Consider the following 19,860-nt stretch of genomic DNA (forward strand, 5'->3'; position numbering starts at 1 on the left):
ACCTGTATGGACTCAAATTTTCTGAAGTTTTGCATATAGACTATATTTGGAGCCATGAGTCTATAATTAGGATAAGACGAGGCTTTTGTCATTAACATGTCACTGACTAAAAACCCATGTAATAAAATCTGAGATGACAACAAATACATTTTAATGGCAGCAACATAATTAGTGAGAATTACTGAGAGAGACTGATACAGGGCAAAATTAAGATTGTTTAGGTATCTTCATTCTTTGTTTCTTCCTTCAAGTTCTTCAATTGCTTCAAGTGCTCATTTCCCAGATTCATAATACTGAGATTGAAATAATCACCAAATCGGCAGAGGATCTGGGGTTTTATCATCTGGTTGTTGTGCTCTGTACTCTCAGCTTTCCTTGATCCCAGGTTTTCACCCAGAACGGCATCCCGCCGTGATGTCTCACAGATCCACAAGTCAAGGTCTGACACTGAGGTGGGGAGTCAGCAGGTGGACACCTATCTCCCTACGTGAAAACGGGGAGAGTTTACACACACAAAAAGCATCTGCAATGCTTTAGGCTGATGAAGGATGCCAAGCAGATTCACTTTTGGGATCAGGATCCCTTAACTCCTCAGCATTTTGGCTGTGTTGCAGAGCCAGGATACATCGCTATTCACTGCGTTCTTGGGCTGTTTGGTCAACCGGGCTCATGTGTGGATCAAGTCCTTCCCAGTACCCTGTAATTAATAAAATGGTAGACCACAATTATTGACGCATTAGCAATAAAAATTATAATATGCTCTAACCTCTTCGAGAAATCTGCTGCTTTGAAGAAAAGACCTTTTCCACAACTCTCTTTGAATAAAACTAAGAGGAGACAGACTTGTGGCTTCTCCTTAAATGGAAGGAAATTATCCCCTTTGCCTCCAAAAAGGTTTGGAGTAGAAATTAATAAGAAGCACTGGGGCTGTTCATTCCCTAGTGTGGCAAGCTGCCCAAAACTCAGGAATCAGTTCTGCCCCATGCGACTCTCTTGGGGCTTTTGAGGTGGCTCTTTAAGTGGATTGGATTCAAACAAGACTAAACAAGACAGCCACTGAGTCAATGCAGCCCACTCCTTGCTTCTTCCCGACGCAGCATGAGGGATGAGACCCATATGCGTGGGACGAACAGATGTTGCAGAAAGCCAGAATGTGCCTCCCTGGATGTGCCACCTAGCCCAAACACCCCAAATTAAGCTTCTGTCTTTGAAGCCACATGCAGAAGCTGAGCTTAGGGTGAGGCAGCACTGAAAATTCCTGTTTGGACAGACCCAACCTGTTCTGCTCAGAGGTGCGCTCAGAGTCACAGAGACAAGCCAGTGCTCCAGTTGCATCGTATAAGGTCCATCACGGTGCTAACGCTGGCTGAAATATATATATGTATATCACATTGTCCTTGCAGCCACCTTCTAATTTACATAACAACAGTGCAGGTAGCAGCAAGGCCTTGCTGCCATGGGGTACAGGAAGCAGAGGACATGCCAGAGTACCCTTTGCAGTTTGGAGGCTGTGCTATAGTCATGCTGTACAGCGTTGTTCTGCCTCCGAGGAAGCCTCTGGCAGGGGATCCTGTCTAGCAAAATAAATGGAAAAAGGTGGAAAGGTTTGGTTGAGGCTGAAGAAGGGATGGGGAAGCAGCCCCTGGACCCCAGAGCAAGCTCTGGGCAGGTGACAGCAGCCCCAGTTTGCCCAGTGCTGCCCAGTTTGTTCCCGCTCTGCAGGCAAGAGCCCACGCAGAGGAGGGATGGAGGCAGAGCCCCAAGCCGTGCCCAAGCCGTGCCCCGCGTGCTGTGCTGGGAGCTGCCAGGAAACCAGGAAACTGATCCCGTCATCTCAGGAGGCTTCTGTTCCAACATGAAAACCACTTCCCCAAGCACGTTCTCATTTCAACCTGGGAAAAAGCCACGAGGGGTTCATTTTCAAAACAGTTTGTGCTTTGTCCTCAGGGACCTTGCCAAGGCCCCATCCAGCCTGGCCTCCAGCACCGCCCGGGACGGGGCATCCACAGCTCCTGTGGGCAGCCTGTGCCGGCCCCTCCCCGCCCTCCCCGAGGCGAGCCTGTGGGCGCCCTGTGACAGGTTTTGTGCTCCCATTCCCAGTTCCTGCCCCGTTTCCTCACGCTGGCCCAGGCGGCCAAATGGCTGCTCCGGAGGGGGGGGGGAGGGCGGTGAGGAGGGGTGTTTTTTCTGCGTAAAGACCAGTTTGGGCCTGAGCCCAGTCCCGAGGCGGCTGTAACCAAGCCCCGCCCGTGTGCACACACGCACATAGTCGCGACATGTCGGCGCGTGGCGCGGGGCAGGGCCGCGAGCTCCCCGCCCGCCCGCTGAGGAGAACGGGGGCCGCGCTGCGGGCCTGGCGGGCGCCGCGGTTGCCATGGCGACACGCCGCTCACCCCCCTCCCCTCCGGGGGTTGCCATAGCAGCGGGGCAGCCAATCGGCGGCCGCCACTGCGGGCGGGCGGGGGGGGGGCGGAAGGCGCGGGGGAAAGCTTTGCCGGTGGCGCCGCCGGAAGTGGCGGCGGGCCGGGCCCGGAAGTGCGGCCGGCGGGGCGGGAGGGCCCGGAGGGGCGGCGGGGACAGGACGGGACGGCGGCAGTAGCAGCAGCAGCTCCTCCTCCAGAAGCGGTGGCAGCTCCAGCTCCTGCTCTAGCTCCAGCTCCTGCTCTTCCTCCCGGTGCGGCCCGTGCCCGGCCGGAGCGCAGCCCCGGGCCCCTCCCCTCCCGCCCCTCCCCGCGGCCCTGTACGGGAAGATGGCGGCGGCGGCCGGAGGCGGCGGCGGCAGCGGCGGTGGCCTGGGGGCGTCGGGCCGGCCCGGCCTGTGAGAGCCGCGGCGGGGCGGCGCAGCAGCGGCGGCTGAGCGGCGGAGGATGAGCCTGCTGTGCGCGCAGTATCTCCGGTGAGAGCCCGGCCGGGGCCGGGGGGCGCCTCCTGCCGTCTGGCGAGGCTGCGGGGGGCTCGGGGGGCTCCGGGCCCGGCCCCGCGACGGGGCCGGGGAGGCTCGGGCCGGGCCCCCCTCGGCGCGGAGGGGAGTGGGGACGGCCCTCAGTCCCCGTCCCTCCTTGCCCCGGCCCCGCCGCAAGGTCACGCCGTGCCCCGGGGTGGCGGGGAGCTGCCGGGCCCTGCGGGGCAGCCCTGTCGTGCCCTCGCCGGCTGCCGGCCCCCGGCGGCTGGAGCTGGGCGGCTGGGAGCGCCCGGTGGGAAGTGGGGCCCCGGCCCTCGCTGAGAGCGCTGGGGGCTGGCACCGCCCGGCTCCCTGCAGGTAGCCTCGGCGGGCATGAAATGCTTTTTTTTTGTCTTACAGCTGCGGAAAGGAGCGTCGTGAGACGCCGGTGGCCTTTCCATGTCTGTAATGTGCTGGAGGGGGTGTTGTGCGCCTCCCAGCATTCCGGGGTGCCTCGTGAGAAAGGTGTAGCGCTACCAGAAAGACATGCTGGGTCTTTCTGGAGACTTAAAGGCCTGGGCAGGTTTCTAGAGTGGGTTCTAGGAGGTTTTTGTATTTCCAAAACAATTCTTGTCTACTGTTGTGAAATGCTTCAGCTGTGCCTCCATACCGATTCTCCAGATCCATCTCTTCCTCTTCATCTTGTCTGTGCCTGCCTCCCCGGTGAGCCAGATCTCGATCCCTTGCCCCCCAAAAGTAATTGATCTTTTTTTCTAGTAGCAAGTTCACAAGCTTCCCCCTGCCCCCTTATTAGATCTCTAACCTACGCCGTCTTAGCTGCTTCTTCCTTTTTTCCAGACGCTTCATTAGTACAAGGTCTGAAATGTCTGTTGTTAGCTCTACTCTGCTGGTACAAGAGTTGCTTTAGTGTCCGTCTTAATAACATTGCAGCACCCCCTATGACTACAAGCCCATGGCTGCCTCGTGTTCCTGCGAGGCAGCGCTGCCCCAGCCGTGTGTGTTCCACCTAAGGCACCTTCCTGCACCCCCAGGCTTTTTCTTGGCACCCCTCGTTCTGTGCCAAGCTGGAGATCCTCCTCGCCTGCAGCACGTGGGCAGCAGTTGCCTCTCTCTGCTAACTTTGCTCTTCTGTGGCGTAGCTCAGCCTCTAGCTTTTCTGACTGCTCTGTGTTTGTGTAGTGCCTAATGTAGCAGGACCGAGCATCTGGGTGCTAATACTTTCTGTCTAGTGATTCCTGTGTTTGCTACCACAAACCTCATCTCCTCTAGAAAAAGGAAAAAAAAGGGGGGAGGGGGGAAGCCCCCAAAACTTTCCAAGCAGTCCGTAGTCAGTAACGTGTGCGTTTTCCCTCTGCAGAGCGTTTGTTTCAGTTCTCTGTGGAGAGGGTAAGCTTGGGGGCAGTTTCCTTAAATCTGCAAAATGCCTTTTATGTCCATAGCAGCGGTACTGTGTATGTTTAATTCTTTGATTTGCATACGGCAGAAATTGAGCTGCTGAGAACTGGATGGCTGCAGCCCAGGCTCGTGAGGGAAGAAGGCCTCAAGCTCTCAGAGCCAGGTCTGTTAGTCCTTTGCCTTACAGAGGCGGGCATCCTCCTGGCACCAGCATCGCAAGCTCCATCCACATGGAATGGTGAAGGGAAGGGTAATGGTGCAAAAAGGTAGCTTAAAAAAATGTTGAGCTGGGTAAAGATGCAGGGCAGTTTGTCTCTGCTAGTCTTCCCCTTCGTGAAGCTAATGAGGGACAGAAAAGTTTGTGTGAAAAATCTTTCTCTGTGTATTTGAAGTTCAGGTAGGAGAGAGCTGATTTTCTGAAGTGACGGTGTAATGCTTGAATAACTAGTGAAATAATGACTCTGCAAGAATCAAGAGACACTGAAGAGAATGAGCAGGGAAGAAAGGGATTCTTGGCCAGAGTGCCTTAACTCCTCCCCTCCCAGCCTCTCATTTTCTGTGTGGATGTGTGTATATACACGAATCAGTTGTTCTAAAATGCCGTTGTTAAAAGATCTGTCCCTTCAGAAAGAGTGCAAGAGCTGAGAAGTGGATGGTGCTCCTGCAGAAGTTTACCAGGAAGAACAGAGAAGGCCAGACTTAATGTACCCAGTCTCTCTAAAGTCCTTTTTAAAGTCATCTTCATATGTTGTGAGGTAGTGTTGGGGTCTTTGCTTTCCTGCGTGCAATACCCTTTTCAAGGTCACCTTTCAGGAGTACGGGGTTGCATTTTGTCTCTTCTGAGTTACTTTTCCTAGGTACTTCTCTTGGGTCAGTCTTTGAGACACTTCACAAAGATCCCTCGATCTAGTCAGGTGAGTAAAAACGTCAGGAAGTTCTTTCAAAGAGCTCTGAGAAGAGAAGCAGAGTTTTCAGCTCTCTGTTCAGGTGAATGCATTCTCAGCCTGGTGTGTCTGATCTGGCTAAAAATTCATGCTGCTTGGGGAGTCTTCAAGTATTCCCCATATATCAAATTGATCTTGTGGGACAGGCATCTTAAAATAAACATTTCATGTATCCTGCTAGCTACAGAAGGCACTTACAAGCAAATTATACTGCCAATGGGATCTCTAATGCCACTGAAACTTCCAAGTACTTCCTTTTTAAAGACAGTATTGAACTCAAACCCACCTACTCCTCTTGTCTTTGCTCTAAGGAAAAGAGCTTCACTGCCAAGTCTGTGTGCTAACATTCGAAGTGTAGTCAACCTGGATTCGGAAGTGTCGCAGTTTGGCGGAGCTGTGACCGTCTGGATTGTGTGTTACAGAGCTGTGAACTCCAGTTTCAAGTTAAATGTGGCATTACTCTGGTAAATTGTGGCTTTTAGCACTATGTAAACATAGCATAAAAAGTGCCTGAATTACAGGGCTTGAACACTACTTAGAAATCCTGGTGCTGACGAACCAGGAGGTAGTTTCCTTTAGTCTTAAGATGAGGCTATAACCAACTTCATTAAAGGTTGGACTGCTTTAATAATTTAAATTGTGGCTCTCTTTTCAAAGACTCGTAGCTCCATTAACTTCTGCCTCTGCCATGTCTCCGTGCGGTTGCTCCGTTGCTGTCTGCCAGGCCGTGACACACCTCTCGCAAAGTTCCTTCCCTGTTAGTGGAGGAGGGCAGGAGCAGAGGTAATTTAGTGCTGCAGCCTTCGCGTGTGAACGTGTTCTGGTACTGATCCCTGAGGAGGATGATGTAAAACTGATGTTTGTCAGTGCCCAAAAGGCACAAACCAGTGCTGCTTGAAGCCCAGAGTGAATCCCAGTGAGACAGGCAGAGACAGATAACTAGCTTGAGAGCATCTGGAAGGAAAAATGTTAGTAAATGTCAACTCGGGATTAATAGTCTAGCGATGCATGGCTGGGTCATGCCGCCTAGAGCTGAAGGGGTCGCTGGGGCTGGAGGTGACCTCATCAGTCCCTGTCCTACCTCCCTCCAGGAGGGGCGGCCCGAGTGTCACACCAGGTTGTTCAGGGCTTGACAGCCTCTAAGGAAGGAGACAGCCCATGGTGCTCCTCCTTCGTGTTGTCTGAACCTTGTGCTCGCTTTCCTGCCATGCACCGCTGCTGGTGGCCTTGCTCCGTCTTCTCATCCCAGCCCACAGGCTAGTGGCTGCTGTTGCCCCCGGGAGTCCTCTGCCCTGAGCTGGGTGAAGGCAACCTGGGGTTTCACAGGTTTCGCTCCAGTTGATCTGCAGTCCTTCGTGACTTGTCTTCATGTTCACTGAGTCTGGGAAAGTTTTCCCTCTGTCTTTTTAATGTTCTGCAATGATTAATGCTACTTTCATGCGTTGTTTACTCTTGGATTTTAAACGGGAGAGGAGTAGCAGAGAGGTCAGAAAGCTGCGCTGGCCTTTCGGGAGGCACTTCTTAGCAAGGTGGTTTCTCTGGGGAGAAGTAAAGGGGAAAGTGTTCCTTCTTTTTTTGTCCATACAAGCTGTTCCTGGCACTTAGTAACTAGACTTACTGCCATTATTTAACATGAGCAGCTATTCTTCAAGGCAGAGGTAAGTGGTTTTAAATGCAAATAAGATTGATGCTGAGTACTGCTTACTGCAGATCTACAAGCTTTGTGTGGTGACCTATGAAGTAAAAAGAATTACAATTAAAAAAGAGACATTAAGCAATTCCCCCAGAGCTACCTGCTAGAAGAAACGCTTCCTGCTGCAAGCCCCCAGACACGCACTGTGTCCCTTGGGTCTGTCCACTCAGTGTGTGCCAGGCAGCTGTAGCCAAACGGCTCTAACTCTCCTCTTTCTCCTCTAATAGTCTTTTTGGGGCTTTTTACATCCTTCTGCCACCCAGGGGCAACTTGTGCTAAGGTCACATCATCTCTCGTAGCTCTTACACTGTGTTCTGCCCAAGGAAACGAGGCTCCTGTGAACCTCCTGCTTACCAGCTGTCGCTCCATTTTCTCCAGTGCTTTTGATGAAGTTGACCCATCTGCAGAGGGACAGGAGTCTCGGTGCTGACTGTTCCCATCGGCGTGGTGGAAGTTGCCTGCTTGGAGCAGCCATCCATGCGGTGCTCCTGCTGGAGAGCAGTGGGCAGAGCTCACTGGGCTCAGTAGGCACCTGCGGGTCTTCCCACTAGCTGTGGTGTGTGGGGCTTGAGCCTGCACTGCTGCAAGGTCCTGTTGGGCAGACAAGGAGGCTGGGCCCAAGTCCTGTGGGCATTCAAGGACAGGTGGGCACGTTTCGGCTGGCATGGCTGGCAGGGAGGTGGCTCGGTGTGGATGCAGGCAGGGGGAGAAGGCCGCAGCGGGCAGGTGACTTGGCCCTTCTTCCTTAATGCCTGGCCATCTAGAGAGCTGCTGCTGCTTGCAGGAGCACCCTGCTCTTCCTCTCACCCTCTCCCCTCAGCCCTGATTTGATGGTGTATGTTTAGGGCCAGGTCTCCAGAGAACTGCTTTATTTCCTCTTTCTTTAACCCCCTCCATTTAACAGGAACAGGTTCCCTAGTGCCATTCCTCAAGGTACTGCTGATGGATGGGGGGAGCTTTGTGCACGGCAGGAGCAAGGCGCTAACAGCAAGGGGCTGCTGTTCCTGGTGATGTAGTGCAATGTCTTGAAGCACTCACTGACCTGTAGCAATAGTAAATAATGCCTCATTTCCTAGGACGTGCGAACCCCTGCGTGTCGGTGCATTGGTGGTGTGGCTGTTGCAGTGGTACCCCAGCTTTCAGGCTGGGCTGTGACCCCTCCTTGTCCTGCTGCAGCACACGGCCTGTGGCGGTTGCTACTACTGCGCTGTGGTCGGGGTTATCGCAAAGCAGCGTTGCAGTGACCTACAAGTGCAGTTAGTGTAAGTAAAGCTGCAGCTGTGTTTATTTATTCGTTCTTGGTTGTAGGGATGACTCTTTGTGGCAGGTTTTGTTCTAACCTGCGTATTCCTGCGTGGTTTGACCTGTGTTGAAAAGGAGGGGGCTCTGTAGTGGCAGGGTGACCAAGTGGTGCTTCGCTGGAGCTTGGAGCGGGGCTCTTGGGCTGAGCACAGCACTTTGAACAGGCTGTCCCTTTCCCTGAGTGCAGGCTTGCAGAGGTTTTAGGTTAAGTCTCTTCATTTTAGAGCAGGGTGAGAAGATACACTTGCCTGTTAACATCCACTTGATGATCGCTTAGCTTGTTTTATTTCAGTGCTGAATGTAAAGCATACCATGACATTCAAGCTACTCATAAAATCCATTCCTTCTGTCTAAAGAGTATCGTCCTCACAGGAGCTTCGTTATGAGTAACCCTAGACTTCTCTGATGAGATGTGTGTTGGCCTCCGAATAAGCTGATTTGGGTGCTGAATTGTATCATTCCCTTCTCCATCAGGCAACCTACAGCTTCATTTCCTTCAATGTACCTGGAAGGCGGAGCTCCTGGGTTTGCAGCTCTGGCTGTTGCGGGCATTTGCGCGCTTCCCGCTGGAGAAGAAGAGGCTCGGCGCCCCTTGGGCTGATGGGGAAGACCAACAGGGAAGACGGCGGCTTTGGATGGGTGCCTTGCCTTCTGCCCTCTCTGCTCCACCTGGTGTGGGAGAGGAGGGATTGCGGGGTGTGTGTGGTAGCCGGTGAAGGAGGAGAGGAGTGCCTGGAGCTGCTGGGGGCTGAGGGCCCTTCGTGGCTGCTCTCGGGCCTCCCAGCAGCTGTGGAGATCTGTTTGTGTGAGCAGACCTGTCGGAGTGAGGGATGGTAGTAAGGAGTAGTGCTGGGGGCCATGGTCATGCCATCGGGCTCTGGTTTCTCACTGGTCCCTACAGGAGGGAGCACTGGTGGCCCTTCTGCCTGCACCTCAGGTGCTCAGGCTGCGGGCAGCATCTTGTCAGATGCAGTCTTACAGTTAGCCTGGTTTCATCACCACTGCTCACAGTGCTGCCTTTAGGCCCTGTTTCCAGGCTCTGTGGCCACTGCTGCTCTTCCCACTTGAACTTAAGAGCTGGAGGAGCGGTTCAGGTTGTCAGCTTGGTGTCTTCCTAGACAACCAAATGCGGGGGAAATTGCTCAAGCAGTGTCTGGATATTGCGTGTTTCAATTCCTCCAAGCTGTATTTCAGCTACCCGTTCAGATCAACGTACTGCTGTGAGGTAAGATGGAACAAGAGCTTTTGGAGTAATGTTAGGCCTGCTTTCTTTTCTTTCTGTATTCCAATAGGACATTTCTCGGATTATTCACATTGGCTTCTGCACTGGAGGGATTATTGTAAGGAACCAGGAGGCTGAGGAGTCTCTTGGGATTGTCACGCTGCTGTGGGTGACAGACCGAATTTCACTGATGGGACTCAAATCAGAGATACCCTTGAGGTGCTTAGGAGTCCTGCTAGAGTTAACTTTGTCTTCCACCTTTAGGGGGAAAAAAGTCATTTTTCTGAAAGTACTTACAATGTCCCTAATACATCAGAGGTTGGTCTGTTTCCCGTGTTTTAATTTGTGTTGTTGAAAGTATCTTCTAATGCTCAGCCCTACTGAACACTTTGCTGCTTCATCTAATGCTGGTATGTGTAAGGTGATTTTGTGTATTTTTTTCCCCTTTCTCTGACGGAGCTAATTAGCTTCCTTACAGCTAATGTCAGGAGGGGAAGGGAATGAATATGTGACAAATCAGTTGGGAAGACCATCTTTCAGCCATTTGGTCTATGATAATCCTAGAAATTCTGCTACCGTGTTGTACCAGGGCCTTTGAGCATTTGTACTTCTAATCTGAGGTAATTCGAGCCATTGAGAGGGGTCTCTAGGGCAGTCTTTGTAGACCAGCCTCTTAATAACTAAAAACAGAAAAGTTAATCATCTGCCCCTGTGAAGAGGGGGAGAAAGAGGGAGACTTGCTTGGCTCTTGCGTAGATGCTAGGAGTCTGTCTTGAAGCGGTATAAGTGTTTGTAGAGGACGATGCAGAACTGCTGAGGAGAGAGGCTTGATCTAACCAGCTGTTCCTCGGGGGGCCGGGGGAAAAGCAGGTCTGTTTTCATGAATGTCAGTAAGAGTAGTCTTAAAGGATTTGTCACTTAAGAAGCATATGAAAACAGAAGCAACTCTTTGAGCTTCAACATTCAGCTGCAGTTGCTAGTAAAAAAAGGAAAAGTGATTTCATTTTGGATAGAAATGTGAGATTCGAGGAAGGCTATTTTTTGTATGGGTTACTGATTATAAATGAAATGATTGAAAGATACAGGGTGAACTCGCAGTAAAAATCTAGGAGGGATTTTAGTTTGTGTTAATATCATCAATACGCATGAAGTTGAACCTATATGTAAAATCTTTAACAAGAAAATAAGTGATAAAGTGCTTAATATGGATCCTTACTACTAATCTGAAGTAATACAGAATATCTTAATTTAGGAGCATGTCACGTAGGGTATGTGAGGGTGTGAACTTGTGGAGATTTTCCCACCTGGTGCGTACGTCCCCATGTTACCCTGTTTTTGAGATGGCTTTAGTTTTGAAGCAAGCTGTAGGAGTGACAGGGCTTGGGGCAAAGTCAGGTGTAGGGAATCGTGGCTCGCAGGGTGAGCTGAAGCACCCGTCTTCCTGGTTTTGATCTCAAAGACTGCAATGACCTCTGCAGCTCTAGGCTATCCCAAAAGGTCTGTCCAGTATCTTTCTCGTGAAAATACCAAATGCTTGCTGGTGCTGTCTGGGCAACTACAGGCTATTTTGGTAGCTTCCATTGTAGCCTGCTGGGTAGAAGTGAGCATTAAAAAAGGTGCTTGGCGTCTGCCTGTAACATTATGTTGTGTATGTAGAGTTTGGGGATAATGTCTCAAAATCAGGTAAAATTCTGCTGCTTTGCATTGAAGATAGTTATAAAAATGTATCTTACGTGTAACTGTTTCTGTTAACTCCTGAAATGATTCTTTGAGGACTATGAAACTGGCAACTGCTATGCTGGAGTTGTGTTTCTCAGATGCCATCCAGGAGTAGCTTGTGGTTGAAGAAGACCTCTGAGCCTTGAAGGACTTGGCTGCAGGAAGCCTTCTCTGTAGGGCTGACAGCACCGTTGAGCATATGGAGCTCAGATCTTGAGGCTGAAGCAGCGTGATTCATGTGGTTTCCATGCTTTTCTGTCAGATGCCGAAATGCAGTGCCAAACTATTTTCCAATTTGTTCTGGATGTGCAGAATACGAAGCGTTTGTGTGGTGACAAGGTCCAAGCTATTGTAGCTGTGGAGTGAAATGCCAGAGCTGAGCTGGCTTCTGCGAGCGGAGCATGCACGGGTGTTGAGCTAATGGCCTTTAATTACGCACTCATGCCAGATCTTTTCCCGGCATGATCCGTTCTTACTCAACTTGCAGCAGAGATTCAGAAAATACCGGCTCGGTGTAAGGCAAGGCTTGGTGTAAGGCACGCCGTGGTTCTGTGGGGCCAGCGGAGTGGCTGAGGTGGGCTGGGAAGCGCACGGCATGGTGTTTTGTGGGAATGGCGGGGTGAGGGAATTGCATACCTTGTCTCTGGACATCCTTTCCAGCCTTACCATTTTTTCCCTGGGGCTTGGACATTGTAGCCTGGTGCTGTGGAGCCTTTTCCCCAGCGGGTGGAGTGAGCGTGGTGAGTGGCTCTGCTCTGCGTGAGCTGCTCGGAGGCAGTCCTTTTTGGGTCTGTATCTGAGGTGTTGAGATGTAAGCTTGAAATACAATGATTTTTGTAAAAATGGATAATCCTCCAAAGCAGGACCCGCCGTAGAAGTTACAGACTTGCTCAGAAGCTTGCTCCTAGCTGGTTGGTGAGTTATTGAGGCCAGAGGGGTGCGTTACATGTTACCTGGCAGTACTGGGAGCAGGGCAGCTTGGTTCAGAGCTGGTCCCGACCTGCCGTGAGCAGAGCTGCGGGGGTACGCTGGGCTCTGTGGCTGACCTGCACCGCTTTAGCCAAGGATTAGTTGTACATGTTGGTTTCCCTTGGGACCCATTTGGCTCCAATTTGTGCTCAGAAACTTCAAGCTGCTCAGTTTCTAGAGAGGGGCAGTTCTCAGGGCATCTTATCCATGCTGCTCCAGTCCTAAGCTCGTAAAATGCTCCAGCCCCAAGCTGCTGGGGTTCTACAGATACTCTCTGGCTGAAGAGTAAGTGTGTTTCAAAACAGTTTCCTATGAACAAGAGCAGGGAGCTGCTGAAGAGGCTCCTGTGACCTGTTGGCAGCGATGCGCTGATCAGCTGTGTCTGACAATGAAATGGGAGCCACCCTCCCTGGCTGGTGGTCAGCCTTCGGCGCTTCCAGAGCACTGCGTACATTTTGCTCCAAGAGATTGAAACCAACTTCTGCGGTGCAGCCTGCGAGGAAGACTGAACGTGGATGTGATCCCAGTGCTACTTGTCACGGCTCGTGGGAACCTCGCAGCACGCTCCGTGTAGAAGAATGCCTTCCCACAGAGGCCTCTTTTAAAACTTGTTGCATGCTGTGTGTTTGTGTGGATGTGATTTATTCACACGATAGTTACGTAATCATGAGGTAAGCAAATGAACATGCTGGGCAACGACTTGCTTCGTACTCCTGTTGAGTGGCTGCAGTGAGTAAGTGAAACGGCAAGAGCTCTGCTGGGAGCTTTCTGCTTTTGGAGGTGTTCGGTTCGGGGTGTTGGTCTCGGTGTTGGTGCTCGGGAAGGCATTGGGCTGAGCACCACTGAGGTTGTTGCAGTCAGCTTGCGGCAAGCATGTGCTGCAGGCTGCTCATGCTGGCTGCTGATGGCTGTGTTCTCTGTCTGCTGCACACGTGCTGTGCAGGGGGTAATTTTGGAGGTAGGGGGGCTGCAGCGAACCCTGGATGTCAACAGGGCAGCTCAGCATTATCTCTTGAGCTACTGGTGGAGGCCATGGGCAGCAGAGACCTGCCGGAGCTGCAGGTCAGGAAGGAGAGGCTGCAGGACATCCAGGGACCTACCAGTTGTGATGCTCTGGGCTGTTCTCTGTAATCCTGGGTGTCACTTTCATAACGCAAAAGCTATTAAAAGGAGTTAAATCGTGTTCACTTACGTTTATTGTCTGTGTTTTTTCCGGCCCTTAGCAGAAATAAAGATTTTCATAAGTCAGTGACTGTGTTATAAGAAACGATACTGGCATAACCGTGGGTTTCTCAAAACCAAAGCTGGTTTTGTGTGCTTTAATCAGGGTGGGTCTCAGACAGCAGAGATGGTGGTGATGCAGGGAACAGAAGTGTGTTCAGAAAGTCGTGCTGGTGCTTCCCCTACTCCCAAAACCTCGTGGGAATGACCCCAGTCCGGGTGCACACATCTCCCATCCCACGTGGTGCTGTGCTGAATATTCCTGGTGGGTCAGGAGGGAGCGGGGCTTGCTGATCTTTTTCCCCGGACTCCGGATGTTCCCCAGGAAGCGGTCTGCGAGCGGCTGAGTGGGGTGCGAGGCAGTACTGAACTTCAGTGCCATCACACCCCAAAGATTGCAACCTTTAGAAAACTCAGGTGAGTGTACCAGAGCTAGTCTTAATGCTCTCCGCTATTCCTGGTAGGAGCATTCTCCTTCCCTTGCTTTTGTCTTGCTAGGACTAGGAGAAAGAGAGTAGATAGGATTAAAAAAAATAATAATAATCCTATTCTGTGTTCCCTTTCTCAGCTTCCCTCCTGGCTGAGATAGGAATAAGGTCACAGAGCAGGGCTTGCTATGGAGAGGGGCTGGATTCAGGTGGTGATTGCCTTGCTTTAGGATCTGCTTGCGGAGTTGGCTTTTTGATTGCAGGGTCACACTGATGCTGAATTAGTTGCCTGTGTGGCTTTGATCTGCAGCTGCAGTCTGATAAAGCCATTGGTCAGAAATTTAGCTGCACCCTGTGCTCAGCTGCCTGTGAGAGTAACAGTAAGCTTTAAACCAGTTAGCACACACAAAAACACGTGGTGGATGTCTGCTGGAGGTGTTTCTTGAATCATTGCTAAGTGCATGAAGACTGTACTTTCAGGGCAAAAGGAGCATTTCACTGGGCCACTCAGCCTGAGGATCTCTTGCTGTGTCAGGAAGAGCCGACATCCCCAGGACCCATCGACTTCAAAGCAAGCAACTCCAGCCCTTCGTGGTCATTCAGTGAGGTGGCAACACTGGCAAGCTTGGAACATGAAGAACTACCTCAGGAAAACCAAAGCTACTTAAAAAAATTGTTAACAGTGCATATCTGATGCACATGTCAGTGAAATCTCTACACAATAAATAAGTCTTTAGAGCATGGTGAAGTCCTGACTGCATCCAGTTGCCCTTTTTAGGCAAAGACACCAGGCTGCTGACTGGAGCTCCTGGCTGAAGCCTGTAAGAATTGCCAGGTGAAGAAAATGCCAAAGATGGGGTTTATCCGCAAGTACCCCAGTACTGTTTTTCAGCTATACAAATGTTTGTGTGCAATCCTGAGACTGCCATAAGGATATTTCCCTTCAGCAGTTCACAGAGATACTGTCCACAAAGAGTTCAGGGAAGTCAGTTGTTTCTGAATCATCTTGCAAAAGCCAACCTCTGGCAAAGCTTACCAGCTGCAAACTGTTAGTGCCCGGCAAGGATCTACAAACTGCTGATAAAGCTCAGTATTTTAGCAAGCAGTGGTGGTTATTCTTAGGAATGGGAGGGAGAATGCTTATTGCAGTGAACCTGTCAGCTGTTTTTAACAGACAGAACCTTGGACGCGCAAACAACTGCAGGTACAAATGCTCTCTTCCGTGCAACATGAGGGGGTTGAGACCAGCCCCCTTGTCCCCTAGACGTGCTGTAGAATACTGCTGGTCATGCCTGTGCTGGTCATGTTCCCTGATGCTTTCCTCTGCCCCAAATCAACACCAGCATACTTTAAAACAAAACAAAAACCAAAACCCAACCAAAACCAACACACCAATATTCAGGTACTAAGCCATTATGAAATTTTGTTGAAGTTAACTTTTATTTTGAGGAAAATCGAAGAGTAGTTGCTCGGTGTTGCTTTGGAATTCCTTCTTGTTTCCACCTGTTGGCGTGGTTAAACATTTAATAACTTGTGTTAAGTGTATTTGGCATTTTTGTGAATATCTTACCATAGAAAAGTGACCTTTTCTCCCCCAAATGAAGAATCCCCTATACTCCCTTTGTTGCTCCCTTATCGGTGTGTGTGTGGGGGGGCTGGGATTTGATAGGGGAACTGAAATAGTTGCTGGTGCTTCAGGGCTGCCAGGGGAAAACCAAATTGAGTTCCCCTTCAGGCATGGTGGAAAACAGCGTGCTGTGCTCAGTGTTTCTGCGAGGTTGGGAGTTTTCATGGGTTTTGTAGGACTTGTGCCATTGCAGATCTTACCCAGCTCCTCCTCACTGTGTAAGAGAAAGGAGCGTGGGGTAAATGAGTCTTGGCTTTGGCCATTGTGCCCCTCGGAAGCAGTGTGTGGCAGCGAGGCAGCCCAGGACAGCTGCTTTGAAACCTTGGGCTTCCTTTTGTTTGCTCTCCTGTGCTCGGTGATGAAGCTGGTTAACAAAGCTGTGCTTCCCTCAAACTGATGCGGCCTCTTATAATTACAGCATGGCGTGTGCAGAACTGATTTTTTTTAATTAAAAGTGCTTTGAATTATAATAAACCCAAAGAATTTGTACAGAAATATTTTTGGGTTTGGGGCAACAATAAAATGGATTCTTTAATTTAGTGCTACCTGAAGGGTCCGAAGGCAGGTGGCAATGAGACAGTTAGAAAGCTTGGTTTATAAATGGCAACTTTGGAGTTCATAAGAAAGAAGTGAAGGTCTGGGGTAAGGATTTAAGTGTGGTGGTGTCTAACTACCTGTTACGCAAAGGCAGTGCCTAACAGGTGCTTAGGAATTGAACAGAAGGCTTTTGTCTTTGGGCTTCAAGCTAAAACACCGGGCTGGGTGTAACTGAATAGCTAGCACAGCGCGCCTAGCTGTACGTTCTAACAAAGATGCCTGGAATATGTTTGAACTATGTTTTGTGTTTTTTGGCTTTGGACTGACTAACTGGTCAGGAAGACGTGGCCTGAAGACAACTGCTGAGGCAAGCCAAGCAAGGAGCTGCTTCAGGATGGTCTTGAGGTGATAAAATGTAAGCTGCACCGAGTTTGCTGACAGGCAACACGTTTTTGCAGCAGAGTGAGTCATTCTAATGCAAATTCACCATGAGCTGGTTCAAGAAAAGATAGGGATAAAAAGAGCTTATTGCCAGATGCCTGATGAGACTTGCAAATGAGGAGCCATTTGCACTGCCTGAACCTCTTGCAGGTATTGGTGGCCACAGCGCGTGCCCACTGAGAGTCCACGGGCACCAGCAAAGGCGCTTCAGTAAAGTTTCTCAGGGAGTAGGCAATGGTTCTTTTCTCTCAAATACTGGTATTTGGCCAACGAGGCAGAGCAGGCTTGGTACCCGGTGTGTCTTCTCTTACCCTATCTCAGCCACCACGGGTGCAGGTGTTTTATTTGGAGGTTATCTTTAGGTGGAAACAAGAAGCAGCATGCAAGTGTGAGACCAGCCTGACTAATCCCTTTGGCCTCGAGGAAGTATTGAAATAACTCCTGTGCGTTTTATTAAAAATTACAGTGATAATCCCTTTAGCATGTAGCGTGTCGCTAGCTTATGAAATACAAAAGGCAGTTTGCTTTACAGCTGCTGCTGAGATTAGCATTAAAGGTATTTGAGGACTGACTTCCAAAACAGATTGAAAAAAAACTTGGTGTAATTTCAGGCAAAAATCTCTTTCAGCAGCAGCTCTGGGGAGGAGCTACTCGGTAGTCACAGGAATATTGAAGGCTCAGGCGTCAGCATCTTCCTTCATAGCTGGCCAGCGCCAGCTGTGCTGGTGGGGCGATGCGCTTGCACAGCATCTATCAGCAGTGGCACTAACACGGTGCAATATAATTCTGTAGGAAACAGCTGGCCAAAACTTTATTTTTTGGCGGGGAAGCCTTTATAATGGTGCTGTTTGCATTTCTCCTTTACCAGGCTGGTAGTTGCAGGTGGTCCCACGCGGGCAGTGTCAGCAGAGCGGTGGCTGGGCAGAGCCCATTCCTGGGAGGGGAGAGTGGGGCAGTCAGGGGTGGCGCTGGGCATCCTGCTCTGCAGGAGCCACGGCTGCCTCAGCTCGAAGGAAAAAAGCCTGCAGAACCGGCAGGTGTTCCTGGGTGAGCCAAGCTGTCTTATTGCCTTGGCTGGCTGCTCAGAACAGCAAAAAAGATAGCTGTGCACCTGGCAGGGCCAGCTCTGTCTCGCTGCCGTTCCTAACCTGCGAGCCAAAGCATCGCTGGGCTGCCTTAGCTGGTGAGGCAAGTACAGCTTGCCTTTTGGCACTGGTGAAGATACTCTTGATGAAAGCCCTCAGAGCATCCCATTGCTTCGTGGGTGGTGCTCTTGTGCTTCGTGGCCAGTTGCTGGAGGTGATCTTGCATTTAATGCTGTCAGAAGGTTTGGTGAAGGGGCCGCCCGGTGTGTGTCTTCCCAGTGAAGCACTGGGACTCGTGTGATAGCTTCTTAATCCTGATGTGGATCTCAAAACCTTTCCTCATCTTTGCTGAGGAGGTGGGACCCAGAACAACCTGGGAAACTCCTATTTTTAGTCACCACCACTTGACACTGGTGAGAGAATGCGTGTTTGTTTGTGCAGCCTCCCCGGCAGGGGCAAGGAGGGGCTTTCTCCTGGCCCCAGTAATTCCCGAGCCTCCATGCTAAACCCAGCACAACTCTCCTCTCCAGCTGCATTTCACATGTGGCAGGGTGAATTTCAGATCCCTGCTTACAGGTAAGCAGGTATCGCTTATGTGGCAGGACACTGTTTAAAATGCAGTGTCAGGTCTTCATATGTGTGTATATATATATGTATATATATATATATGTGTGTGTGTATATGTGTATATATATATTTATATTTTTTTTCTGAAAGAGACTTAAATCCATAATTCAGGGGATGAACTATATGGCATTTTAGGTTGTCGGCTGCCCTTAGAGGAGCTGGCCCCACATTTTCTACTCACTGGTGCATGAATGTGCTTTAGCATAATTTGATTATTTTGATCAGTCTATTTCTAATTTACTGTTTCATTGCTTTCTTACAGGCAGGCAGAAGTCCTGAAGGCTGACATGACAGGTAATTGTCTTTGTTAGATGGTTGATCTAGCTAATAATACTCGATTCCTGTTTTCTTTTTGTATGTTCCTTATGCTTACCACTCCTAAGAATCCTCTGGAAAGTCCGTATGTTAAAGGTTTATCCTCTGTATGCAAATAAATATAATCTTAACAACTGTGCCAATCTCTTTAATGTCTAGAATATCTGTATTATTAATGTTGACTTTGGGCATGCTAAAAAGCGTTTGGAGACAGATCGTGACCCTGTTATTCTCTGTTTGGGGATGAGAGACTCCTGTCTGTACTTTGGATTAGCAGTGGGGAAAGGATCTTTCTGGTTTTGAGAGAACTAGGTGATGGAAATGTTGATCCGAACACTACCACATGCCTCACAAAGTGCAGCCCGTGCTACCAGCTGACTTTTAAACTGCATGTGGTTATGGCAATTGGGAATGGTTTATATTAAGGTATCAACCATGCCGTGCAAGCAGCTTGCATGATGAACCCCTGCTCTGCTGAGCATAGCACCTCAGTGTAGCACATCTCACGGCTCGGTGTGGGCCCTGCGGGAGCACAGCCTGCCTGCACCCAGCAGGCGCTGTCAGCAGAATGGTTTCCCAGGGGCAATGCTCGTCCCTCGTGCTCCAGCAGCCCCAGCTCAGGTCATTTTACAAGGCATGGGAAACTGGACTGTGTAACTCTGATAGCTTGGGACAGAGTTTGCACTCGCCCTGAAGTGATGAACTGCAGAAGGCTACTGGGGAGTTAGAAAATGGCAAGCATGCAGCTGTACTTCTCCACTGTGTTCTCCTCAACAGCAGCAGCACTGGCTCACAGACTCTCCTATTTAGCTTTACGTGATTATTTTTTTTCCACTATTTTTTTAGGCTCCTCTGATTATTTTTTTTTAATTTATCCACTGGCAAAAAGTTCTACAGCATGTTGATTTGGGGAGAATCACCCCCTTCTTTTTTTTGAGCTTTCCCACAGCTGACTTTGTTTTTACCTAGTTCTTGTGTTGCTGGAGACTGATGAGGTAATCCCCAATCCCTCTCTAGTTTTTCTGTTTCAAAATTCTGATGAATCTGTGAGGAAAAGTGGGTGTTTGGCATTGCCTGTCTTACACTGCGCTGTGTTCTTTATTTTGGTAGGTCAGTGAAAAATCAGCTGGAATGACTTTTTAAATTTGAGTATTAAAAAAAAAAATCTGTTTTTGTTTTTTCTTGCTCAGATTCAAAGCTGGGTCCAGCAGAAGTCTGGACATCCAGACAGGCTTTACAGGACTTATACCAGAAAATGCTAGTGACCGATTTGGAGTACGCTTTAGATAAAAAAGTGGAGCAGGACCTGTAAGTACCTCAATAAACCTCTGTGTGTGTGTGTGTAATCTGGGCTGATGAGCAGGAAATCCCAAGGCTCGCAGAACGTGATTTGTATCCTATGAAATAGTTGCCTTATCTCCTTTAACGTCAGA

General features: G+C 50.0%; 1 protein-coding gene across 6 annotated transcripts in view; it reads left to right on the plus strand.

Annotated features, from left to right (window-relative positions):
- Window positions 1–2,528: 2,528 nt before the first annotated feature.
- Window positions 2,529–19,860, plus strand: part of SMG7 (SMG7 nonsense mediated mRNA decay factor) — a 48,517-nt gene continuing 31,185 nt past the window's right edge. For all 6 annotated transcript variants that reach the window (XM_035332840.1, XM_035332841.1, XM_035332844.1 and 3 more), the window contains exons 1-3: window positions 2,529–2,896; window positions 18,375–18,406; window positions 19,618–19,735. In XM_035332840.1, the coding sequence (XP_035188731.1) occupies window positions 2,868–2,896; window positions 18,375–18,406; window positions 19,618–19,735 (179 nt within the window). In that variant the 5' untranslated portion in view covers window positions 2,529–2,867. The remainder of the gene's footprint in view (window positions 2,897–18,374; window positions 18,407–19,617; window positions 19,736–19,860) is intronic.

The sequence above is a fragment of the Oxyura jamaicensis genome, chromosome 8, assembly GCF_011077185.1.
Source record: "Oxyura jamaicensis isolate SHBP4307 breed ruddy duck chromosome 8, BPBGC_Ojam_1.0, whole genome shotgun sequence".
NCBI classification, from domain to species: Eukaryota; Metazoa; Chordata; class Aves; order Anseriformes; family Anatidae; genus Oxyura; species Oxyura jamaicensis.